A 27,299-nucleotide genomic window follows, 5' to 3' on the forward strand; every position below is an offset into this window, starting at 1 on the left:
GTTTGGTAAACTACGGCCTGTAGGCCAAGTATAATCCTCAGCCTGTTTTTATAAGGCTTTTGAGCTAAGACTGGTTTTATATTTTTTAAAGGGTTAAAGAAAATATATGTGACAGAAATATATGAGGCCCACAACGGCTAAAATATTTACTTTCTGGCTCTTTAGAGAAAAACTTCTCTAATCCCTATTGTATGCCGCACTTACCTCAGTGCCTCCTATAGCTGTTCAGTGGCTGCTTTTCCAGGCCACAAATAGGTAATTTTTAACAGCATAGCTGAGTGATTCATCTGTCTACTACTAGCTACCTTTAATTGGCTACTATGAACACCTCAAATGCAATAAATCTTTTTTAAAAAGCTAACACCAAAATTAAAGCTATGCATATATTTAAGGCCCTGATTATATTCAACAGTATTGGTTTGGGTTTTATTTTCCAGTAATTATTAATTATAAAGAGAGCTATGTATTGAGCATCAGCAATGAAAGACAAGGTATCTTGAACAAGAAAAGATCTTTAGGTTGGCAAGATAGCAGTAAGCTCAAAATTGGGCTATTCAATCTGCCATAGAAATCTTTTTTAAAAATTATTTTAAGCAAGTAACCTTGCTGCTGAAATTCAGCTTGTCTAAGGCAAAAACCACTTTTTCATAGAAATAAACAAATGTGCTTTTCTCTGAAAATATTAATAAAACTCCATCTATCACCTTACATACTTAGATACCACCTGGGATCTGTCAGGATGCTGAATTATGTGACCAGTGGCAGGGAATAAAGAATTCAATAAGTTAGCTGTTTTTAACTTTAAAGAAGTCATTTCACTCCTTGGGAATTAATTTTCCTGATTTCTAAAATGAAGAGGTTAAATGAGAGTAACACTGGTAACAAAACTTAAACTCAGTGTTAAGGAGTCTTGGCATGAATATGTAGTCTTATCAGCTGATAAACAAAGTTAGGCCAGGCCTTTGTAACTTCCAATACTGTGTTTATAAAACAAACAGAACAGGACAGCTTCCAACTGTCATTATGAAAAGACAGATAAGTTTAACACTGTTCTAAAATGCTTTCTGTATAATTATGTATGGTGACTGTACGGACAATAATTACATATTATAGTAAAAACAAAATACTACCTGAAAGCTTAATTAGTTATTTGTGAAGAATTGTTAGAGCAATGATTGGAAAAGGTTTTTTCTCACTGTTTGGTTGTTTAAAATGCAATGAAGAAATTGCCACTCAAAAAAAACAAAACAAAACAAAACTTCTTTTTTTTTTCCCTTTAGTCTAGATTTCCCCCACTCTAGTAGTATATCAGATTTTTTACCCAAATCAAGATACTCTGTACACTTTATATCTTTTCTCCTTTGTTTATTCTGTCTCCATTGCTTAATTTACCTTTTTTCCCTCAACTGGTGAAGTTCTAGTCATCTTTCAAGGCCTGACTTAATTGTCACCACCTCTGTGACATTTTCCCGGCCCTTCTCAGCAGAATTACCAATCCTTCTTCTACTTTCATGGTGTATTCTTATCCCTCATAGAGACTTGCAACATAAAATCTCTGTAGACTGTTATTTGTGGGTCTATTATTCACAATTTCAACTACTTGAAAATGACCCTGGAGATCTGTGTAAACATTCATTTGGACAGGGCATAAATTCAGCTCCTGTGTGTTTGACTAGGGGTTGCTAAGCTGCTGAGTGTACCGGTTTGCTCAGGTTCCAAAGAGCCGTATAGTGTTGTTTTCTAATTATCATGGCACACAGATAAGTTTCTTGAAATAATTAGAAACTGTTTCTTTGTGAAAGATGTCCTTTAATAGAGATCCAATTGGTAGTGCTCATGACTAAAATGCTGAAAAAGCGAAGGAGCCCAATAACCTGCTTCAAAGTAGGATTTGGGGATAACATTAATGGTAGTAAATTGAGTTTTGTGACTCAGAGGAGTGAACAGAACATGTTTTTCATCTCTCATCTAGGAAGCAGAAAAGTGATTCCTTAAACTATTTTCAGTAAGTGCTTCAGTGAACACAAAATCTGTTTCTCAATTGGGAGGTGAAACTGTAGTGACATTTTAAAATAGCCTGAGGCATGAAGATTCACAGGAAAATAAGAGACTTTCAAAATTGATTCATGGAAAAACTATGCTTTTATTTAAAAAACTAAAAATATAGTGCGACCATACAAGTCACTTTTAAAGTGTACAAGTCCATGGTTTTTAGTGTATCCACAAAGTTAAGCAACCATCACTATTATCTAATTCCAGAACATTTTTATGAACCCAGAAAGAAACACTGTACGCATAAGGAATATCTATCACTTCTGTCCCTGGCAACTACTTATCTATTTCCATGGATTTGCCTGTTCTGGCTGATTTGGATTTTAAATAAATGCTTGGATTGTAGAGGATAGTAATAACTATCGTAATAGTCCAGCAATATTACAGATTTGTTGCCTCTATTAAATAGTTTGCATGCAGTTCATTACTGTGAAACATATTAGTAAATATATAGTAAAGAATGTTTTAATTGCTATTTTTTTAGTGTGATATTTTGGAAGTATACTATTAAGTTGATTCGTTCGTTAATATAATAGAGTAGTGCTTAAAAACAAATTGTTACTGGTGATGATGATCCAAATGATGTTCCTTCCTGCTTAAACTTAAAGATTAAGTCAGAATGAGAATCTAAAACATGTACATATTTTTTTCTGTTGTTAAGCCAAAAATTAGTGACTTAGTTTTAGCAGTTTACCAATACTTACGTCATAAATATTAATTAAAATTGTATTGGTTTTGTACTTCTGGTTTGATTTATGGATTAATTTTGGTTTTATAGTTATATAAGGGATGTAAACATAAGGAATTTATCTCTTAATTTTTGTTAAATAACGTGTTTTTGTTTTTTTTTAAAGATTTTATTTGTTTTATTTTTAGAGAGAGGAGGGAGGGAGAAAGAGGGAGAGAAACATCAATACATGGTTGCCTCTCACACACCCCCAGCTAGGCATGTGCCCCAACAGGGAATTGAACTGGGAACCCTTTGGTTCATAGGCCAGCACTCAGTCCACTGAGCCACACCAGCCAGGGCTTAAGTAATGTTTTAATAAAAATACTTTGTGAACTCCACCAGGAATTAAAATACTTTTTCCCTTTCAAAAGGGTACATTACTAAATTTGACAGTTTCAGACATGTGTAAACCCTGCTGTTTGAAAGCCTAAGGTTGAGCTCTATATTCTCTATCTTATCACTTTTTATTTTAATCTGTCAACCATGGTGTAGAATGTATTTCATATCATAAATACTTTGTATGAAGACTTCAAATTTGGTTTTTACTAATGTTATAGAAATACGACTTTTCTGACAATTTAGTAAACATTAGAGAATTATTAGATGAGGTGAAATCTGAAATAGTCATTACTTGTTGGAAAGCCCTAAGGAAGGAGGCAGAGAATGACATCAAGAGAATTTCTTGACTTCCGGCCAAGATGGAGGCTTAGACGGACGCGCTAGGTCTCCCTCTACAACTAGAGAGGAATACAACTACTTCAAAACAAAGGATAACTAGAAATTCCAGAAAATAAAACTACACGGAAGCCCAACATATGAAGTTATAAACCAGCGGCGCCCTTTGGGCAGGTAAAAGCGAAAGGGGGCGGTGCTGTTTGCGGTCGCACCTGGGACAGCGGCGGGGAGAACAATCCCGGCTGCAGTCGAACCCCCGGCAGCTCGCGACCCCAACGCTGGGGAAAGCAGCCACCACATCGCCTTGAACAGTGAGGCCCAGGGGGGCGGGAGGACGGATCCCGGTCTCCTAGCGGAATAACTGTGTGAATCCATCTTGGACCCCCGTCCCCAAAGAAAGCGCCACAGGGCTGCGAAATAGGTCGCGGACAGGCGCCGGTCGCTGGATTGTGACGACAAAGCACCACGGCACAGCAAGAAAGGTCCCCGAACGGCGCCGGTCGAGTACACAGACACTGCCCCCTACAGCCGGCCCAAGAAAACAAAACGCATCTGTCAAAATGAGGCAGACAACTATAGAAATCCCGGTGGCCCAGCTCACCAGGCAACAGATGGAGAACCTGACAGATGAGCAGATAAGAAACCTGTCAGATGCTCAGTTCTGGGCCATTGTTATCAGGTGGCTTACAGAATTCACAAAAGATCTGGAAAAGGATGAGAAAGAAGCGAAAAACACTCATAACGAAAGGAACAAAACCACATACGAGGCAGATGGTGAGGAATCCAGAGTTCATTTCAACAAACTGGAATATGGAGAAGGAACAAGCAGTCAACCAATGCAGCGAGAGGAAATGGGAAGCAACGATGAGAGGATCAGAAACCTCTGGGACAGCTATAAAAGGCCCAACATAAGAATCATTGGTTTGCCAGAGAATGAGGAAGATGAACTAGAACTTGAAAAATTGAGTGAAAATATAATAAAGGAGAACTTCCCAGACTTGGGGAAGGAAATAGACTTACAGGTCCAGGAAGCAAGGAGAGTTCCCAAGAGACTGGACCCAGGGAGAACCACTCCAAGACACATTATAATCAAAATGTCAAAAATTAAAGATAAAGAGAGAATCTTAAAAGCAGCAAGAGACAAGAAAAGAATTATGTACAAAGGGGTCCCAATTAGACTATCAGCTGACTTCTCAAGGGAGACCCTGCAGGCAAGAAGGGACTGGCAAGAAATATTCAAAGTAATGAAAATCCAGAACCTACAACCACGAATACTCTATCCAGTGAAATTGTCATTCAGAATAGAAGGACAGAGAAAGTGTTTCCAGGACAAAATAAAACTGAAAGAGTTCATTAGAGCCAAACCACTGTTATATGAGATGTTAAAGGGACTGGTTTAGAAAAAGGAGGATCAAGACAATGAAATCTAAAATGAAAACTGCATCAGAAGAAACAACAGAAGCTAGGGAATTGAAACAAAGGCAAACTAAACAGGCAACGAGAGTGGAAAAAGAACTATAGGTATGGGGAACATATTGGGGGGAGGTCAACAGGGAGGGGGAATGGGGAGAGGGAGGGAGATGATATAGGAATTAAGGATCATGGTAGGAGGGAATGGAATAGAGAGAGGTTGAGAAGAACTGTATGCACAACTAATGGACATGATCTAAAAGGGGGGGACAACTGGAGGGAGGGGGGCCACCGGGTGGAGGGGAGCAGAGGGAAGGGAAACTGGCACAAATGTAATATTATAATCAATAAAACACATTAAAAAAAAAAAGAATAAACTCTATGCCTCACAACTATAAAAAAAAAAAAAAAGAGAGAATTTCTTCCACTGATAATAAAATGAAGTGCATGATGAATGTTGCTTGGTAAGTGGGTGCTGAAGGTTTTGAGCACATGGTTGAGGAAATTGGGAGAGCTCCTTGAAGGGCAGAGAGACCTAGAGAAGTCAGTGAAAGAGTGGTAGTGAAGACGGTGTTGATCTTTGGAACAGGCTAGATGAGATGGATGTCCTTTACATGAAGTGCTAATAAGCATGTTTCTTATTTTGGATCAGAGCTTTAAAATTTCCCATATAATACATGTTTCCAGAGAGTATCTAGGAAAGTATAAAGATTTGCTGAGTCGTGATTTGGTAAAATTGCCATTGCTACATGAAAACGCTGAGCCATTATTTGATGAAAACTGCTGAGCTATGACTTATTAAATTGCCCAGTCATGATTTGATTAAAATGCCAAGTCATTGCTATGTAAAAATGCTGAGGAATTGCTAAATCAGAAACTGATTCTTCGATTGTGATGAATATTGACAAATCAGCTTCCCCAAAAACCGTTCTATAAATTTAACAAATATGATTTTGATTGATTTACAGTAGTCCCTCTCTATATTGCGGTTCACTTATTGTGGCCTCATTGTATAATGGGATTTTTAAAAATATATTTAATTATTTATCATGGATTTTTCGCTGTATCGTGGGATTTTGCGGTACTGTATACATATGTTGTTAAAGTTACGTAGGTTTAAGAGTGTAGAATATGTTTAAGAACATAAGTAGTGTTTATAAAAGTGTGGAAAAGGTTAACAAGGGACTGGGAATGGTTTATAAGTGTGGGAAGGGTTTATAAAGCCTTAAAATATATATAAATACTAAAATAAATGTAAGGTTCCTACTTTGCGGATTTTCACCTATCGCAGGGGTGTCTAGACGTACTACTGCGATAAGTGAGGGAATACTGTACTGGAAAAACAGGTTTATAATTTTAACCTGGTAGTTTGACTTGGATGTCTGTAAGATTATTAATAAATCTTTTAAAAAGATAAACATTTTAGGTCAAAGGCATGAAAAAGTATTCATATATAACTCTGAAAATCTCTTCTTTTCCTGATTTCCAATGTACACAAATTTGTATGGTGTAGTAGTAGGTAAGGGTGTCTGAATTCATATGAACTTGGCCACAAATAGCTGTGTGACTTCAGGCAAAACATGTAATCTTACTGTTCCTTAATTTCCTCCTTTGTAATAGTTACCAACTTCATAAGATTGCTGTGAAAACATTAACAGTGATGATTATAGTAATAATCTTTTGAATAGTGATTTATAGCTTTCAAAGCACTTTAATGTGCATTATCTCTTTTGATCTTTATGAGAACTTTCCATGGTAGATGAGGCAAGTATTTTTATCATATTTTTTTCACATAAGAAAACTAAAGCACAGTTAAGACTTGGTAACAATATCAAGAAATGTTTTTGAGTTGTTTGATTTACTACATAACTAATGCTGAGGACAAGGACACACTTACATAGTGTTCTTGGCAAGAAGCTTCAGGAGAATAATACTGTGTATGGCATTTCTTCTTCCAGTGTTTCTAAGGACCCTTTCTCTGCTTTTCCCATGCAAACTCCTTATATATGGTTCTAGAGAAAAATTTAAGTACCATAAGATATAAATGTGTGTGATTTATAAATGTATACATTATGTGAATGCCAAGAATTATTGAACAGTCATTGCTTTTATATAGCAATTCCTCTCACCTATGCCCAGTGAAAATAGGATAGTTAAGTTTTCTTCTCTCCCTCATCACTAGAAGCCGTGGTTGTGCATCTAAGTAGTAACTTTTATTTTCTCAGCTTCTACTAGACCTTCATTACAAGCAGTGACTTAAGGCCTTGCTAAAGTCACTCTGGGTGAGTTGCACACCAGGTTCTTAGGGTTAGCCCCAGCACATTATATACTCTGTCTTAGAGGAGAACAAGAAAAGAACTCCTAAGTGCTTAGCAAAGTGATTTATAATTTTCTCCCCTAACCTGAAGGGTCAATTAAGGTGTATGTATTTTGGGAGGAAGGGAAAGAAAGTCCTGACCTTAACAGAAACATGAGCTAAAGTTCTAAAATTTGGCTTATATTTTAAAAATATCTACTGATCCAATAAATTCTTTCAGATTGTTTTGTTTCCTATGGACAGAAAGCAAGAAGTATTAAATCTTGAGGTTCATTATGATAGAATGATTATATAATTAGTAATTTATTATTATAATTTATATAAATTATGATATTTTTCTCTAGCTTGGACTACGTCGATAATAAATAACTTTTGGAGTATTGTATTTCCCATGGAATCAAGTTTACAGTACAATGTGTATTTCTCAGTTGGTGTTTAAACATGTTCAGTAATTTCACTACATTATTCAGCTCCCTTCCCAGAAAAGTGAAACCTATGAGCATGTATCTGACACTGCTTTATTAGGGACACATAGGAAATAAGTAAACAAAAATAACAGAAGTAAATGCTTTATAAAAGGATATGTTTAGGGAATGGCCAGACTTTTTTGTTTTTGTTTTTAAATTTGCTACAAGAAATAGTTATTGAAAGCCTACTAATTGCCAGGGATTCTAGATACCAAAATAGGTCAGATAATAAACCTGTCCAGAAATTTACACATTAATCTAGTTAAAACTATGGAATTTTAGACTTGAAAGGAAAATTTGAGATAAAATTTATTTCATTCCCTTTCATTTTACAGATGGGAAAATGTAACCAATATTGTGAAGCACAAATGTTTTGATCATGATTCTTTCATTTCAAATAATAGAAATCTGAGAAAATTATGCTGAAGAAAAAAATGCATTGACTTTCAATAGTCAGTAGTTTAAAAATAGTTCAAATCTAAGCACAGCTGAATCAGGATGCTCCAATCACTCTCCCTCTGCTTTTTCTCCGTTGCTAACAGTACGGATACCTGGTGAACCCCCTCCCCCATTGTTCTGCATTCCTCTCTGTAGCTGTTTTCACTGCGTCGATCACCTGTTTTTTCTGCCAAGCTAAAAACCAACAACCTACCGATGTCAGGGTCTGAGCTCCCGCAACCCGGCTGTCCTGCTTTCTAGGTGTCACGTCTATCCACGCAGCACCATGCTGCGCAGCAGTTAGCACTGCTCATGATCATGGCTTCGGTTTGATTTCCTGGGTAAGGGGACCAGAGAACTGACGTCAGCTGTGTATCTTTTAGTGGTAGTCTGTGAATAAATTAATAAGTAACGTCAGTCCTCTGTTTTTACAAAATTAATGGAGATTTCAAGGTGTCATTAAAATTTTGCAGGGGCAAGGGCAAAATTTTATAGGGGAAACTATGCTGTAGTCGACTTTATACTTTAGGAAATTATACATGTGATGAATCAGCCTCATGAAGGTCAAGTTGTAGAATGCATTTCTGTCTTTTAGGTGCTCTTGTGGGATCCTTAGTGTGGAATTGTTGTCTTAAATTTTTGTGGTTTAAATTCTTGGCATTCTTCAATAAAACATACTTGTATTATCTCATTCCCATTCTATAAGTAGAACAAACTCCTTTTTTTTCAGATGTGGTAATATTAAAATATTTTGTTTTTTAAAAATCCAGATTGTTTATGGGTTATGTAAACAGCATGTATGAAATAAAATGGTACAGCATGTAGTGAAAGGAGGTCTCATATCACACTGGATAACCCCCCTGACCATCCAGTGTGGGGTGTACATGCGAATGTTCCTAACAGTCAGCTGTTCTTTCTTCAGATACACTGAGGAAATGGTACCCTGGCATCCTTGCCTGAAACTTATTAGTAACTGTGAGCAGAAGCTTTCCAGTCACACATCAAGGCGCTTGATAACAATGGAAAAGGTGAAGAAATTTGAGGTAAATTATAGTATTTTGTGGATAAATTCTGGAAGCATCGGAAGTCTATTTTTTTAGTTTTCTTGTAATGGAGTTTTGAGAGTTAGTCCTTGATTGTAAAAAAAAAAACAAATATCAATGAATTCAGGAAAAGGCATAAGGTGAAGGGGCTTGTGGCATTCGATGGGGTTAGAGGGTTGAAGTAGGACATAAAACTTGAATAGAAGAATAGAATTAAAGTTGACCTCAACTTCTCAGGCTTCATTTGACATCCGTCACTAACTCAGTTATAAAACAGAGCACTCTTAATTAAGTATCTACTGTTTAATTAGCAGTCTTCTAGTTTTTTGCCTTTTTTCTCCAAAACTATAACCTACTTGATTGCAGAGTATACTGAAGAGAAAATGTCACTTTATATAAGGGAGAAAGTAATTTCCCTTATCTATTAGGGCACACCATGTGTCTTCTTTCTTCTTCTCTCGCTCCCTGCTCCACACTTAAGCTTGAGAAGAAAGAACAAAATATCTGCAGTATTTCATGTCGAGATCAGAACAGAATTGATATGAATAATGCCTCATAATGGAACTTAATTAAATGCACAGAATGCTCTTTGGACTGTACTTAACCTGGATTGACAACCAAAGCCCTCCCAAATTCACTAGAAACTTAGGCAAGTCCATTTTTACTTTGGGTCTATAGGGTGAGCATAAAAGAACAGAATGTTATTGCCTTGGAATTTAGTGATGTGACCATCTTTTCATGTATCTGTTGACTATGTATATGTCTTCTTTGGAAAAATGTCTATTTAGATCCTCTGCCCATTTTTTAAATCAGATTTTTTTGCTATTGACTTGTATGCATTCTGGATATATTTTGTATATTAACCTTGTATCTCATATATGGTTTGCAAATATTTTCTGCCATGTAGTAAGTTCTTTTCATTTTGTTGATTTCCTTTGCTGTGCAGGAACTTTTTAGTTTGATGTAGTCCCCCTTGTTTATTTTTGCTTTTGTTGCCTGTGCTTTTGGAGTCATGTCCAAAAAGTCATTGCCAAGACCTATGTCATGAAGCTTGTGGCCTGGCCTGTGTTTTCTTCTAGGATTTTTATAGCTTCAGGTCTTACAATTAAGTCCCTAATCCATTTTGAGTTAATTTTGTGTATGCTGTAAGATAGTAGTCTAGTTTCATTCTTTTCATGTGGCTGTCCAGTTTTCCTAATACCCTTTATTGAAAAGACTGTCCTTTTCCCATTGTATATTCTTATCCCCCTCATCATAAAATTGACCATGCTCGCATGGGTTTATTTTTGGGCTCTCTATTCTATTCAGCTGATCTGTGTACCTGTTTTTACGCCCATACTATAACCTTTTGATTGCTCTGGCTGTGTAATCTAGTTTGAAATCAGGAAGTGTGATGCCTCTAGCTTTGTCCTGGCTATTTGGGGTCTTTTGTGGTTCCATATAAATTTTAGGATTGTATGTTCTATTTCTGTGAAAAGTGCCTTTGGAATTTTGAAAGGGATTGCACTGAATTTGTAGTATGGGCATTTTAACAATATTAATTCTTCCAATCCACAAGCATGGGATATCTTTTCATTATCTGTGTCTTTGGTTTCTTTCATAAGTGCCTTACAGTTTTCAGTGTACAGGTATTTCACATTCTTGGTTAAATTTCTCCTTAGGTATTTTTGATGCAGTTGTAAATGGGATTGTTTTCTTAATTTCTCTTTCTGATGGTTCATTATTAGTGTTTTGAAATATAACTGGTATTTGTATATTGATTTCTGTGTCCTGCAACTTTACTGAATTTGTTTATTAGTCCTACCAGTTTTCTGATGGAGTTTTTAGGGTTTTCTATGTATAATAACATGTCATCTGCAAATAGTGACAGTTTTCCTTTTTTCTTTCCAGTTTGGATGCCTTTTATTTCTCGTTCTTGCCTAATCGCTCTGGCAGGGGTGGGCATTCATGTCTTGTTCATGATCATAGAGGAAAAGCTTTCAGCTATTTGCTGTTGAGTATGATGTTAACTGTATGGTTGACATATATGGCTTCTATTATTTTGAAGTACGTTCCCTCTGTGCCCACTTTCTTGAGAGTTTTTATCCTAAATGGATGTTGAATTTTGTTAAATGCTTTTTCTGTATCTATTGAGATCATCATGTAATATTTATTCTTCAGTTTGTTAATGTATTGTAGCATATTAATTGATTTGTGGATGTTGAACCATCCTTGCATCTCTGGAGTAAATCCCATTTGACCATTGTGTATGATCCTTTTAGTGTATTGTTGAATTTGGTTTGCTGATATTTTGTAGAGGATTTTTATATCATGTTCATCAGAGATATTGGGCTGTAATTTTTTTTCTTGTGGTATCCTTGTCTAGTTTTGGTATCAGGGTAATGCTGGCCTCATAAAATGAGTTTGCAAGTGTTCCCTTCTCTAATTTTTGGAAGGGTTTGAGTTAAATTATTTTTGGAATGTTTCGTAGAATTCACCAATGAAGCCATGTGGTCTTGGACTTCTGCTTGTTGGGAGATTTTTCATTACTGGTTTAATCTCCTTACTAACAATCTGTCTATTCAGATTTTCTTTCTTCATGACTCAGTTCTAGAAGGTTGTATGTTTCTAGGAATTTATTCATTTCTTTTAGGTTGTCCAATCTGTTGGTCTATAATTGTTCATACTATTCTCTTATGATCCTTTGTATTTCTATGGTATCAGTTATAATATCTTCTTTTTTAGTTTCTGATATTATTTCCTTGATATTTTAATAGCAAAATTGTAGACAATTTCACATTTGCTTTCCCTTGTTTAATTTAAGAAAGTCTAATATTTTTTTCCAAGTTTATACTATTTTTCTAAGCAAATTTATTTGATAGAAGAAGAAGAAGAGATTGATCTAAGGGTGCTTCTGAGAATTTTTTTTCTATAAAAATGATAAAGGCACTCACTTTAAGTATTTAAAAAAATAATTTGTTTATTTATTTATTTTTAGAGAGAGGAGAAAGGAGAAAGAGAGGGAGAGAAACATCACTGTGTGGTTGCCTCTCACTTGTGCCCCAAACTGGGGACCTGACATGCAACCTAGTCACGAGCCCTGTCTGGGAATCGAACCAGTGATACTTGGTTTGCAGGCTGACGCTCAATCCACTGAGCCACAGCAGCCAGGGCCACCTTAGGTATTTTTAAAGCTTTAAAGGCAGTATTAATTTTTGGTTGCTTCTTATCATTTTACTTTTGTGCTTTAAAAATTTATTTTGAAAAAGGATAAAGCCTAATCTCGAGTAATTTTTGAAATGGTCTTTATAAGATCAAATTTAATCAGTGAGTTTTAACTAATATGGAGTTTACTATAACTTATACTGTCTAGTTATATTCATCATTTTTGGTTTTTAATTAATTACTTCATTTCTACCTTCTGTTTGTATGGGAAGAAGTGTATATAATTGCAGCAAGATCCCAGTCCTTTATAATGCGAGTGATGACATAAAATTGTCAAACACTTCTCATACGCGTCTAACAAATTATTCTTGGGCTTTTTCAGTGTTGTTGATTTTGGCAATGGAGGACTATTAATTTTAGATTTTTACACTTTTGTGTACTGTATCTCTTCATATTTGATTTGTCACTTGTTAGGTTTAACTTCAGTATAACTTTTGGCCCACTTGTTAGGTTGTTATAAAGTGTTCTCTTTTACCAACGCTTTTAAAATGTAAACATAAATGCAAAAACTGTCTGAAGAATATGGATGTTTTATAAAATTTTGTATCTTTAGGTGATTGGCCACAGTTTTTAGATTTATTGAGCATTAGTAGTAAAAAAGAAATTCTTGCCAACCATATTAAAATTATGAAGATGCTCGATAAGAAAAACTAGTTTTTTGGTCAGTATTCCTTGTTTATATAGTCTGAAAGCCAAGGAAATGATAAATAACACTTTAATAATGCTTTATTGTTTACAAAGCTTTTAGATCCATTGACCTGATTATTTTGCATATTTTAGAGATTAGGAAGTGGTGGGTTGAGACCAGAACTCCTCTGTGTACTTGAAATTCTGTATCCTTTTTTCTACCTCATGTCATCTCTACCAAAACACATTTCTACCTTTAGAATATACCAAGGTTAAAAGGCAAATACCCTTGAGTGGCCTATTACTAGTTTATTTTAAATATAATCTTTCCTTATCACTCATGGAGTCATGGTAGTATGTGATTTGTTTTGTTAGAACTCAGTTTTCCTGTTGATACAACATATAGCTGATGATGCTATATATATAGGTTTGGTCACAGTGGTTACTCCTATAAAATATTTTTCTCTTATGAAATTCATAGGAGAAAACTGCTTATCTTCCAGAGTTGCCCATAACAGAGTGGAATGCAAGTGTATTTAGTTACATGTCTTCAGTGAAAGTCACCTAAAACAATACTCTCTCAACCTTTCCTACCAATATAGTTGGATGGACAAAAGAAAACCCAGAGTAGCCGTGGTCAGGATCTCCTTCCAGTCTTTTTTATACATCTGTGCCACTTTTATATGCTATAGTACTTGTTAAAATATAAAAGTTTATTTAAAATTGGCATTGCACTAAATGGACCATCCTGTGCCCTATTTGAGGACTAATGTATTGTTAACTTTTATCCTAGATATTATAATGATGTGTAAATCAGTTGTCATTATCTTTTATAGCTAGCCAGAGTAGTTCAGATTATTTAAAATAAAGAATATTGGAAGATCATAGTGGCAGGCGATGACAATTAGTGTGACTTTTTATTTTGGACTGAATGAAAGAGTCCAGTAACATGAAGCTGATGAATGTTTCATTAATCAGAATGGAAGGTGGCCAAAACTGAGGGCTTTGACTAAAGGGCTGAAGGATTTTGAAGTTGTAGAGGGAGAAAAAACAATTAATATTATAAATGTTTTAAATGAGGAAGGGAGAGAAGAGACACTGAGGTCACTTGTTTGAGACAATGACTTATTGATGGCTTGAAGTGGAAGAAATTAGTCATTGTGATAAGTAGTTTATATATTAGAATGATGGTAAAATGATACCGCTAATGATAAACTAATGTTTTACTTCATAATGCTTCTTCCTTATTCCGTTGTGCATTATCCTTTCACAGAATTAATGTCGGTCGTTATTTTTTCTTTGGCAGCTGTTTGAATTAAAGGTGTTTCCTTCTAGTTGACTTTTCTTTCTGAAAACTTTTTGCTTTTTGCTTGCTCATTCCGGGATGGTGGACATTTTCCTTATGATTAGAGCTATGAAAGATTAGAGATTAGTTATGAAGTATTTCTATCATAAAACATGCCTCGGGGGAAATAGATACTACTTCATTTATCAGTAAGAAAAATAAAACAGGGTGACACTATGTAAGAACATGCTAACTGGATGTGAACTCAGTCTCGGTCTTAATACACAATATTCCTTGCCATCAAAGTATGAAAGTGTGTGTATGTGAGAGAGAGAGAGAGAAAGAGAAAGAGAGAGTGTGAGTGTGTGTGCAAGAGAGAGAAAGAGGACCTTTTAAAAAATTACTTTGCAAAACAAGTCAGAAGTTAGCCACTTACATTATCTATAAATTATGAATTGAGATGACTGAGAAAGGCTTGTAAGAGCAAATAAAAGTCCTGGTGATGCTGGTATCACGTTGCATGGATTTAGTTTTAGGGATCATGTCATCTGCTTACTTCTGAAGGAATTGCTTTTGTTGTTAAAGGTACTTTACCTTGAATTTATATCTTAGTTATCATTTTACCTTTTTTATACTTCTGCAACTAAATGATTTTGCCAAACAAACTATTTTTTGTGAAGTCAATGCTCTTCTAATAGTTTTAGGTTATTTTTTTCTGGTAAACCAGGAAAAAGCAAAAGCCAGTCCTCTGTCAGCTCTAGGAAGGCAATTATTTGAGATATCTGGGTCCTTCCCTGGCTGGGCAGCTCACTTGGTTAGAGTATCGTCCTTATATGCCAACATTATGGGTTTGATCCCTGATCAGGGCGCACACAAGAATTGCGAATCAGCCAATCAATGCATAAATAAGTGGGACAACAAGTCGATGTTTCTCCCTCTCTCTCTTTTTCTTTCTAAAATTAATTTTAAATAAATCTGGGTCCTACTTATGGTACTGTTTGATTATAACTTTTATTTGTAAGACAAAGCAGTTCACTGAAAGCAGAGCACCTGTTTTTTATATTCCAGCTCTAATGTTCATGTTTAATGTATTTTCATATATTTAAATAGTCTTTAATATACTGATGCTATAGAATCTTAGGCTGAGGTCAATTGTAAAATATAAAGTATGATCTGGGAGTCCAAGGTATGAATGTTTTAGAGAAATGGGAAACAGGAGTTGGCATAATCCTCTGGACCTTACTTTATAATTTTCATCTCAAAAATTTTCTACTTTGTATTTTTTTGGTATTTTTTGTTTATCATGTTATTTAACTTAGAATTATCTTTCTACTGTTAATTCAAATGCAAACATGAACTTGTGTCTTTGCACTCCATAACCCACCAAGAACTCAACCCTGAAATATTAAGTATTTTTTTTGTCTGTAATGTAAGTGTCCAGTTTAATTAACAATTATAAAGTGAACATCTGTGTAACCACCACTACCAAGGCCAAGATTACTGAATAATACAGCACCCAGAAGCACCCCCTTTTGTGGCTATTTCTAATCATAAACACTGTTCCCCAGCAGCTATAACCAGTAATCTGACTTGTGATCACTCTCTTCTTTTCCTTTGTAATATTTTTATTACCGAATTCATCCCTAAGCAAAGTAATTTTGCTTGTTTTTACTCTTTATATAAATGTATTTTATTAATTTTTCTTTTACTGGATTGTGACAGTTTAAAAAAGTCACCTAGGGGATGAATAGTCTCCAAATTAAAGTGAGAAAGTATGTATAAGCCTGTATATGTTTTGGCCTTACATCCTTTGCTGTTTAGTGAGGGTCAGTACAGTTTGTCTTAATTTTAGCAATTAATAAGTTGTCATTACATTTTTATCTGGTGTGTTGGCCCTGTATTCTCTTAATAATTAGGTTAAGTTTTGAATTTTATGAAATTACAGATTTTAGTGTAGAGTGTGTAGGAAGTACTCATAGTTCTATATCATAATAGCATGAATATCCATGATTTTTTTTTTACAGTTAGAAATTATGTGTTGAGTGCCAGATGTCAAAGTTTAATTGTTAAATGTCAACTCATTTTCAAAACTCTAGATATGAAGATTTTTATACAAAAATATTTTAATAGACTTTAGATAATTTAATATCTTGCAGAGTAATGAAATTTTTTTAAAGGTACAGACTATCTGTAAATACCTAATTTAGGGATGAAGATTTTCAGCCTTACCTTGTTCCCATTAAGAGTAATAGTATTAGATGCCAGACTTTTGACCTCCTTGTCCTTGGTTTGGAAATGGCCTAGTGCTGTTTATAGCTGTATTACTTTAGCACAAGTGGTTTCTATAGCTACTGTCCAGTACCAGATGTAGACCAGTGGGGAGCTCTGATAAGGGGAGCAGGATTTTTAAACAAAAGCCGGACATGGGTAATTACCCTGAAGCTGAACTGAGGCCCGTTCTGTTCAGCGCTGTCACTTACATTTTGTTTCACTCTCTCTTGATTACGAGAAAGAAAATCTACCCACTGTTTTTCTCTTCCATCTCTCTGCCTTCTTTCTCTCATCTTATTTAAGAATGTATATCACAGCTTTCATGTTTCATGAATCCAAAAGACTTTCTTGACAACGTTAGATGAGCATGGCCAGTTCGGTGGCTTTCACTATGGTGACAGCATCATTGGTTTTCACTTATCATAGAATCAGTTTCGTAAGCCATTTGTGTTCAAGTGTTTGCAATGAAACTGTGGTTTTATATAAACTACTGTCACTTTGAGAATATAAATGACTTAAGGTTAATACAAGTGAGGTAGAAGAAATCATTATCTCATTGTCAGGAACTGTCAGTAAGTAACAGGACAACTTAAACCTTACCTACAATTAAAATAAAAGCCATTTGGTTTTCTTCTGAATGGTTTTCAGCTTTATCCCCAAAGTGACACCTTTCTAGGGGAAATCTTTTGTTTTCTAGACAGTAATTTTATAAACTGATGATTATCCTTAGGTATTTTCACTGAAATTTGGGGGCAGGGGCTCTATAAAAGTAACTCTTGGCCGTAAGGGACACAATGAGAGAGCATTTTGGCTTTAGTCAAAATGTTGGTGGGGACTGGTGTGACAGATTAGGCCGGGCAGTTAAGCCAGGGGCATTCAGTTTGTAGTAGAGGTAGGGTGGGTCCAAGAAAGCTGAGGGAATTCACACCTGATCAGTCCTTTTCCCTGTAAAGGATACAAGTTTTTGCTGTGAATAAATAAATGGATATCAATATAAGGTCTTGAGGACAGGTGAAATTCTGGAAAACATGCTATGAGAAAAGAGAAAGAAAACTAATAATTTTTACATTTATGTATTTTTCATATTTTTGTGTTTTCTTTCCCTGACTTGATTACATGTTCCCTGTAGGAAAAGCACGTTTTTCATCACTCAGCATGTGTTTCTGGAACCATTTGTGTGAGCTGTTTGGGCTAAACAGACTAATAAGACATAGACCTCACCTTAGAAAACTTGCTCAGTGGGAGAACTGGTTGCTTAGCCCATATCAGCTTACTGTGTTTGATTCTGTCATGGTCTTTGCAAGGTGCTACATAAACACCAGAGAGCACCTCCCCGAGGAAGTGGTGCTTGAGTCAAGAGAGGAGGCCAGCATTTTAGACAAAGGTGCAGAGACTGAGAGGGGGGTCGTGCATTCAGGGAACCCCAGACATTTTAACGTGAGTGAAATACTACGGCTTTGGGGGAGGAACTGTTGGAGACAAAGTGGAAAACCAAAGGGATTCCTAGTGTTGAGATCTTAGAGTTCCAAGTTTATCTTTTTGGTAATGGCAAGCCCATGAGGGATGTTCGGATAGTGGCAGAAGGTTTATGAAGGTCATTGATGCTTTAATATGCAGACAAGTTTGAGTTGTGGGAAGGTAACCTGTGATGGCAGTGTTGGCTCCTGGCCGGGTCATGAGAATTCATGAGGTTGTAAACCAAGAAAGGTAGGACTGGAGATTGTAGAGGAGACAATAAAACTGAGAGGTTTTGGGGGGATAGATATGGCAGGGCTTGATGACTGACTGGATAGTTGGGTGAGGGAGACAGGAGCTAAGGATAACTTCCAGAAACCTGGATGGTAGCTTTGATGTAGTCTTACCCATCCCCCCTCTCCCAAAAGGCCGTGGTGCAGTGCTGCTTTTCTGGGCTTCTGCAGTCGTCCCACCTTGTTTACCTTCTTCCGCAGCTTACCTTGCCGTTGTATTTTACACAGCAGCCAGCGTATCTTAGAGAATGTAAATAAATAATGTCTTTCTGTGGAATTTAGAATGTAATTAATAATCCTTCAGATCACCTTTAGAGCTAATCCGATCTACTCCTGGCCTGCCTCTCCAGTTTCATTTTGTGCCACCTTGGCTTTTGTTGACCAAGCATTAGCCTCCCTGGGCTGCCTTCAGTTCCCGGAATGTACTGCCCCTTTCTAGCCTCAGGTCTACTCCGTTGTCTTTCTTCTCTCACTGTGCTGCCTGGAATGTTTCCTTACCTTGTCTTTCTCTGAGTCAGTTTAATCCGTTCTTCAGGTCTCAGATAAATGTCACTTCCTAAGGGCAGCCTTTCTTGTCCGTTTTCTTCACTTCGTCTAACTAGGTGTCTATTCCTATGGTGCCCTTTTCTTCTCAGTGTTTAATCACCGTTGGAAGTATGTTTGGGTCTATATTGTTTAGTGTCCGTCTCCCACTAGTACATGAGATCTGAATTCACAGACCTTGACTATATTGCTCAGCACTCAGTTAATGTTTATTATTTGGGGCCTTCCCAGAATTTAAAAAAAGAAAGAAATTTAACAGTACTTAAATTATCCATTCGAAGGAAGGGTAGGAACAAATAATTATAGCTAGCTAAAAGTTTTCTGTTTGAAAATTTATTGAATTTTATCTCCCTGACATCACTCTTTAAAAATTGTATTACAAAAACATTCTAATCTCCTGGTGTCTAGGCCTCTTTTCTCAAGAAAAGCAAACCAGAAAAGCAGCTCAATCCCCATGCTGGGAAATCATAATATCTGTCCTCCGTTTAAGGAGGAGATGATAACAAAGCACAGCAGATTTCTGGGAGAAGGCACTCATTATTAGGAGGGTTGCTTTACCTAAGTGGAGTTCTCAGTGAAGTAATTTAGGACAGAGTCCGGGAGAACTCCGCTTGGGAAACCCTCTTACATCTCTTTGTCTCATGGTAGAATCCAGAGCGCCAGTAGCTCCATTTACAGTGTCCACTTCAAATGTGACTACAGAGCATATAGTTTTGTTTCTTTCTTGAGAATTTGTTTCCCTTTAGATTACTAAATTGTAAGTGGTTAAAGTACTTTCCTCTTAATGTCTTTTTTTGGGGGGGGGGTGGTTTGTGGTGCTCTGTTTTGATGTAGGCTTAGTTGTAAAAATAATTAAGGACTAACTTAAATAAGGTCTAGTTTATCTACTCTTTCTAGAGAATAACAACTTGCAGTCTCAGGTTGGATGTAGATGACAATTCACTTTAGTCACCGAGGGGAATGTGTATTTGTGCATTTCCACATTGTTCGTGTAAAAATGGTGTGAATAAATAAATGCTCATGCTCCCTGAGGAAAAATAGCCACCCTGGTCATGTTGGTGCTCTGTGACTGTACATGTTTATAACAGTCAGGAAAACAGTGAGGGAACGAGAGCGCTCCAGACAAGTCGGACAGATATGGTCAGCTCTGTTTTCAACCATCTTTTGAGAAGGATTTAATCTGCTTTTGCCAGCAGAGGGCAGTGTACACATATAAGTCCACTACGATTGGTAAGGCTGCCTTTGGTTTCTTGGGCAGTGTGTTAGAATTCCTCGAGTGGTTTATGTTTAGAAATAGCAGTACTGATAGGACAGGAAATTGGCTGGATAGGACAGTGGTTAAAAGGGTCTGTCTAGAAGTTTAGATGTGAAATATGTGCTACCATAATGTTGCTGTTTAGTGAGGAATGTCCTCTAAATGTCAAACTCCGTTTCGAAGGACTCAGTAACCTACTATGTGGGAAGTTAACTCGTTGACCATTGTTTTGGTGTAATTTCTATTAAAAAAGAAAAAAAGCGTAATGCAAAAAGCATGAATTTTGAAGTCTGATCTAGGCTACAGTCTGCCAATGCTATTTACTAATTGTGTGACCTATGGCAGATTATTTAAACTCCTTCAGTCTCCCTTTCCTTATCTGCAAAATTTAGATAGTGATCTGCTGTGAAAAGATGCAAAAAATTTAATAATGGATTTATATAAAACACATAGTTGATGGATTTATATAAAACACATAGTTGTAAATATTTATGAGTTACTGTCTTGAATCAGAACTTGTATATTTCTTGCCATATTTACAATTGCTGTTTGTCTTGCAAGGTTAAGTAATAGGTCTGAAAGCTGTATATTTCCATTATGAAGCCATCTGTAGCTAACACAGATTTTCCTACAGAAATTCTTAGTTTCTTGTTATAAAAAGATGATAAACAATAGACAGTACAATCAATAATCTTGATATTTTATTAATATCTCTTTAACTACTACAATGCTCCAAAATTTATCCAGTAGTTATGAAATTTGAGAAAGATAGTCTGTGATCTTTCAGTGCCAGAGTTTTCTTTCTTGGCATTTCCTAATTTTTTTGTGTGTTTCTGTTTTCCATGAAGTATTTTTGCTTACTAAAAACTGGTAGAACTCAAGGTTTATGGCACATAGATATACTGGTAGACAGATTTAGAAGTGTTAGGAAGACCAGAAGTCAAACACTGGGACTGGGACAAGCCCAAGTTACTGAGGGACATCAAGGGTTGTGTTTTTTAAGGATACTCTTGTTCTTTTAAGTAAGTCCTTTGGCCTTTGAGATATTGAGTTAAAAAAAATATCTGCAGATATTCTTGCTTGAGATGGGCAGGGAATGCCAATAGTGAAGAGGCATGAAAAGGTGATGAAAAATATGTAGAGTTGAATAGCATCATCTCAAGTGTGAGCCATAGTAAACTAAACTAAAGATAGGATGAAAGAAAAAGAAAAAAAAAGATTGCTATTTTGTTCAGCATTGAGGTAACATAAATTCTGAATGTTGCAAATAGTATATTTCATATGGACCAGATTATATTTGAGATTTGTACTGCTCATAGGTATGTGCTATTGATGTATGTGGTATATATGTGATAATCTGTGTTAGACCATACATGTACTGAATGTTCCACGTGGAACATTTTATGAGTCACGAGTTCTCCACTTAGATGAAAATGGTAGCCAGAGTCCCTGGAGTGTCTGGCTTCTGCTAGAGCAGGACTTAGGCTGCACAGAAACAGAATTGCTCTGTCCCGATCCCTGGCTACGTGCGCAAGGGCTCTGGGGCTCTGGGGCTCTGGGGTCCCTAGGAGTTTTTTCTGTAAAGTCCCATTTCACAAACAAGGGCAGTCAGTCTTGCAGGAGTAAGTGTTCTAGCATAGGACTCAAATGCACACCTTATGTTAATTTTTCTCTACTCCCTGGGAGATGCAGAAAAGAGGATTTTCCCTCCTGAGGCTGAATTTCTAATGTTGATAGGCTTTCCAACTTTTCCAGTAGTGTGTTTTCCTCAGCCATGGATCCTGTAGAACTCAACTCATGGTCTTTTAGGGGTCTATTTTGCTTTGACGTTATTCTGAGGAAATCTTGAAGTCTAAACTATTCAAAGAATGACATATAGGTAGTACATGTGTTCTAGATAGCCATTAATTAGCTTAAGTTTTAACTGTTACTTTTGGGTTTTCCAGGCTGCTTCTGCTCATTTCATATCTCTGACTCTGATCTTTATAATTTTCTGTTCTTTATTACCAGTTTGCCCGATTTTTTCCTCCTGGTCAAAGACAAGCTATTTTGTTATGTTCTCTCTTTGGTCTAAGACGAAGCCCATTTTCCACCATGCTCCGGTTTTTGTCTCCTGCTTCCTCCAGTGAGCTGCATAATTGGCAGCTTTGGTTTGCTAGGCATGCAAGCAGCTGAGCCTGAGTCAGTCCCCGGCCTGTCCTGGGCCTGGCGTCCTTACCATGCCTCTGCCTTCTAAGCTCGCATGAGGGAATCCCTGCATTTCTGTCCTTTCTTATCCTGCTTAGCACTGAGGCTCCAGGATATTCCCTGAGAGTCCACACTGCATTTCCAGCAGTGGTGATTTTGCGTGGCCTAGAGAAGTCACAGGGAGAAGGGGACAGAAGGCAAAGCTGGGGAGGACATCATTACCTGACAGGGTACTGATTCCTCTTGTACAGGAGAGGAAAGTGAGAGGACATTCAGCAAAGTAATGTGCAATTGCGTCTACCTCCCAAACATTAAGAGAAAGCCTCAGAAGTGGGGAAAGTTTAAACCCATTTGGATTTTAGCCAGAAATGCTGGCTTATTAGATTTGCATTTAATAAGTTGAGTTTGGTCTCAGTATGAAGAACAGACTAGAGAGGGAACCACGGAAGATAGGGCAACTGGCTGGGGAAAAACAGGAGAAATGGAGGAGGCCTAAACTACAGTCCTGGAGTTACGGTGAAGAGGAGGAGTGGTCTTGAAATAATTAGGATGCAGAATCTAAGAGTTTAAGACTGACCAGTATCAGAAAAAATGGGCAGGAATTTGACCCAGGTTTCTGATTTTGATAACTAGGTGCAGCATGCCAGAGAGAGCCGTGAGAAGTAAAGTAGTAGGAGAGATGTCAGCATCTACACTTAGCTTTTCAAAGTAACTAACTAAAGAACATTTCTTCCAGGACTTAAGCTAATGTAGTTCAGGAATCGGACACATTTTCTAGACTCTTCAGACTTGATAAAAGCTGATGTGCAGAAGCCGCAGCTGAGCACTGGGACACTGTTCTGTGTTGCTCTTGTCCCAGCCACAGTCCCGGAAGTGGATGAGACCGAGTCCACTGAAGTCAGCTGTACTCCTAGACTTGTGGCATCTTTCAAGCATTCCTCTGCTCCTTAAGTCCCCTCCTTGTCTGACAGTGTTGTGTTATTGAAATATATCTTCTTAGGTACTAGAACTTAGTTCATCACACTTGTGTTCCACCTGGTTCCTTTCTGGGAAGGTCTTAGTCCTTCACCTTTTTCTTCCCAGAGATAGGGGAAAAATCTAGTTCTTTTGGAGAAACCTTTATTATGTTGTAGTTAACAGTATAGTCTCTAGGGTCAAGTATATCTGTGTTCAAATTCTAGCCCTGTCATTTACAAGCTGTGGTATCTTGGGCCTGTACTCTTAAATAATCCCTTATCTGTAAATGGTGATAATAGTGTATGTATCTCTCAGAGCTGGTTTGATTATGTTAGATAGTGCATATAAAGCATTCAGTATAGATTTTAACCCATAATAAATGCCCAGTAAATACTGCTTTTCATTTGGTATTCTTTAATTGCATACCTATAGGTTGACCAGATAAAATATATCCTTTATCTTGGGGATTATACGGACTGAAGTTAGTACCTATTAGCATGTTTTTATGTGCTTACAGGAATTTGGAACTGTAATATACTTAGTGCCATAAATTTTAAGTAGCCATTTTTTTTTTTTTAATGAATCAGAAAAACAGGGCACGTTTAATAACTTGATTTTTGTGTTTTTAAAAAAATTCTGTGACAAATAGTTTCTTAATAAACAAGTCAGCCAACCTAATTTTATTTTGAGTACAGTAGTCCCTCTCTATATTGCGGTTCACTTATCGCAGCTGCACTGTATCGCGGGATTTTAAAAAATGTTATATTATTTATCATGGATTTTTCGCTATATCGCGGGATTTTGCGGTACTGTATACATATGTTGTTAAAGTTACGTAGGTTTAAGAGTGTAGAATATGTTTAAGAACATAAGTAGTGTTTATAAAAGTGTGGAAAAGGTTAATAAGAGAGTGGAAAAGGTTAATAAGGGACTGGGAATGGTTTATAAGTGTGTGGGAAGGGTTTATAAAGCCTTAAAAATATATAAATACTAAAATAAATGTGAGGTTCCTAATTCGCGAATTTTCATCTATCGCGGGGGGGGGGGGGTCTAGAACGTAATACCCGCGATAAGTGAGGGCATACTGTATACCTGGGCTTTTATTAACATTAGTTACGAGGGAAAGGATTAAAATATATATCTCATACAGGAATGAGGAAAAATGTGAAGACATTCCGAGGATTGTTATTTTCCAGATATGTTTGTAGATACAAATGCAATAACTTGTTGTTATATACCTTTGGAATAGAAGCTTTCTTGTTTGATAATACTTATAGTCATAGATGATTTCAGTTTGTGCTGAACTAGGAATCAGAAGATGCATGTGGTTATCCTGGCTCGTATTGCCTGGGATGATTATCTGCCCTTTCTGGGTCTCTGTTTTCTCAGTAAAAAGTGTTTGTCCTCTCTATGCAGAGGATTGTGTAGATCAAATGAGAGGAAGCAGGTGAAAACACTTTGGATACCCAAGCAAGATACAGATATAAAATGGTGATATATTTCTAATTCAGGTAATGAAAAAACAGTAGAAAAATGAATATGCTTCAGAGAATGAGATAGGGCTTAAAGTAAATGACTGCTTTGGTTGTAAGCTAACTAAAGAAGTTAACTCAAACATCTTTGTTTTCTGTATTTTCCAACCAACCAGAACCAGGACCAGTATTCACATCTGCTAAGTGATCAGTGCCTGCCATACCAAGGTCATAATTCATTTCGTGAGAAATATTTCAGTGGGATAGCAAAAAGAATTGCCAAGGAAGAAAAATCCAGCCAGGAGTGAGAATTAACATTTTGACAATGAAGAAAGAATAAGGATTTGATAGAAAAAAAGACATCTGGATATGAACTTTCACATATGATACAGAAAATACATACTGTTTTAAATAATGTTATATAACAAAATAAGTGCTATGAAGTAAATTGAATAATTCTTTTAAAATTAGCTTTGTTTTATAGACTATTTTGTTGTATATGGTCTTTTGAACCTTATTTAATTTATATTTGTATTATGGAAATTGAAAATGGTTATATTTTTGGTAATTTACAAAGGGAACTAATATTATTGTCTTTTTAAACAGCTGTCTACCAAATACAGGCAGTTAATAGTGGTTGAGAATTTATTCATTAGGTAGATTTGCTTTATTTGGTTTTTGATTGTAATTGATTTACATTGCCACTAATAAAGCTTACTGAGGATTCCTAAAAGTGTGTAGTATTCAGTGCTTTTCAGGGGAAATGTGATGAAGGAAATTAATTTTTAATTATAAATGCCCGACGGTAAGTCATAACAATGATCATGGTGGTGATGAGAAATGCTAGGACCTGACAACCTAAAACGCTCCCCAACTGCTAGAGGCCTGTCCACATCTGAAGCTCGTCTGTGCCTTGGATTTGCTCCTGCATTCCTAAACTTTGACTGTCGGTCAAGTTAACTACCCACAAGTTTTGGTTTAGAAAGTAACTGATAGTTAAAAGCAGTAACAACAACACAAATCCTTGATGGTTTCCTAATGTTATTAAGCCTAATCAGAGCTCTTTGAAATAGAAGCTATATTTTTCTTGAAGGAGAAACTTTGCTGAGTCCACATTGTGTCCATCATGAAAATATCTTGTTTGAAAACCACTACACCCATTACTGCAGGATGCTAATAGCTTTCCTGTTCTCGGTGGTCAGATGTACCTCAGCAGGCAGCAGTAATCGAATCCTCTCCCTCTAACCAGAGCTTATTTTTATTTATATTATTAGTATTGTTATAGTGGTACTGCTGGCTTTTATTGACTCACAACTTGAGCGAGCATGGTTTAGGACCTCTAAAAGAGTAGCGCTCCCCAAGCAGAGAGAAAGAGAGCAGGCTGTCCACTTAGTTCTGTCTCCTTTTCTTGTCCTGCTGCTCTGATTCAGCAGTAGATCTCAAACATTTCAGTGACTGTTTTGTTTGGGTTTCTGGATGTGATTTGTGGTGCACTGGGGAAAATTTAAAAGTATTCAAGGATGATTTATTTTCAGTATTTCTGTTATAAACCGTCTTACTTAAAATGTTTTGAGGTTATATGGGGGGCAAGTTTGAGCTGACTAAATTTGGAAACAGTATGGTGGTAGCCAGAGGGAAAGGGGGATGGAGGTAGGTGGAGGTGGGCAAAGTGGAGATAAATGAGGACAGAAAGAGACTTGACTTTGGGTGGTGAGCACATGATGCAGTGTGCAGATGGTGTTCTGTTGAGTTGTGCACTTGAACCTGTGTGGCTTTATTAACCAATGTCACCCCAGTAAATTCAATAAAATTTAAAAAAATAGAGTTTTAGCCTTATGCCATTTTTTTGTTGTTATTGTCAAAAAAATTAGTCCGAATAGTTCTGGAAATATTGCAATATTAGTTTTAGTCCTTTTGTCTTTAAAAATTATCCAACATTTAAAAAAATATATTTAAAATTATTTCTTATTACCACTAATTGGAGTCTTCTAATCTTTTATTCTTCATTATTATGAGACTTATTTTCATGTTTATCAGTAAGCTCAGTCTCCTGTTGCTGAAATGTTACCAGGCTCAGAGTGTGAATTTGTGTAGTTATTTTAAAATTGGTACTCACCCAGTTTTGACTTTAGAGTAGAGGTCTCAGGTCTGTTTTTAAAAAGAGAGACTTTCTTTTCTGGCTTCACGATGTTATTACTTTGTGCATAAAGTATAGCAGATCATTTCCAGGATTGCTTCAGTTTTATGTGTATTCTTCATACAATTACTAAAAATATCACCTAGCGAAATGCCTACATTTTGGATAGCTCTTGTAGTATGAATTTATGGTATAATCTGTGAATGAGCCCTAGGTGGTCTGTGGGCTAGCCTATTTAATGTTAATAATATGACAAAATCTATAATTTTCTTCCTGGCATATATTAAATATCCATAAAATCTGGATGGTTACCTTGGTTGTGTTTCATCAGAAGCAACCTCTTTCTTGTCCATTCTGGTGGGGATTTTTTGCTGTGATAGCTGGGAGGGAATAGTAGAATAGGTGGTCTTTGGTATGGTTAGCCAAAGTGGCCAACAGATTTTTAAAAGTTTAAAATCTGCTACAGATTTCTTAGCCACTT

At 36.4% G+C, this 27,299-nt stretch overlaps 1 protein-coding gene across 1 annotated transcript in view; it reads left to right on the top strand.

The window, feature by feature from the left end:
* The window catches only part of TRMT11 (tRNA methyltransferase 11), a 49,181-nt gene extending 22,713 nt beyond the window's left edge, over positions 1-26,468 (top strand). Inside the window, exons 12-13 of the mRNA XM_090280639.1 lie at positions 9,012-9,132; positions 24,858-26,468. Coding sequence (XP_090136765.1) covers positions 9,012-9,132; positions 24,858-24,989 — 253 coding nt within the window. The 3' untranslated portion in view covers positions 24,990-26,468. The remainder of the gene's footprint in view (positions 1-9,011; positions 9,133-24,857) is intronic.
* Positions 26,469-27,299: the final 831 nt, after the last annotated feature.

This window comes from Furipterus horrens, unplaced genomic scaffold, assembly GCF_987537825.1.
Source record: "Furipterus horrens unplaced genomic scaffold, mFurHor1.1.pri manual_scaffold_6, whole genome shotgun sequence".
Lineage (NCBI taxonomy): Eukaryota > Metazoa > Chordata > Mammalia > Chiroptera > Furipteridae > Furipterus > Furipterus horrens.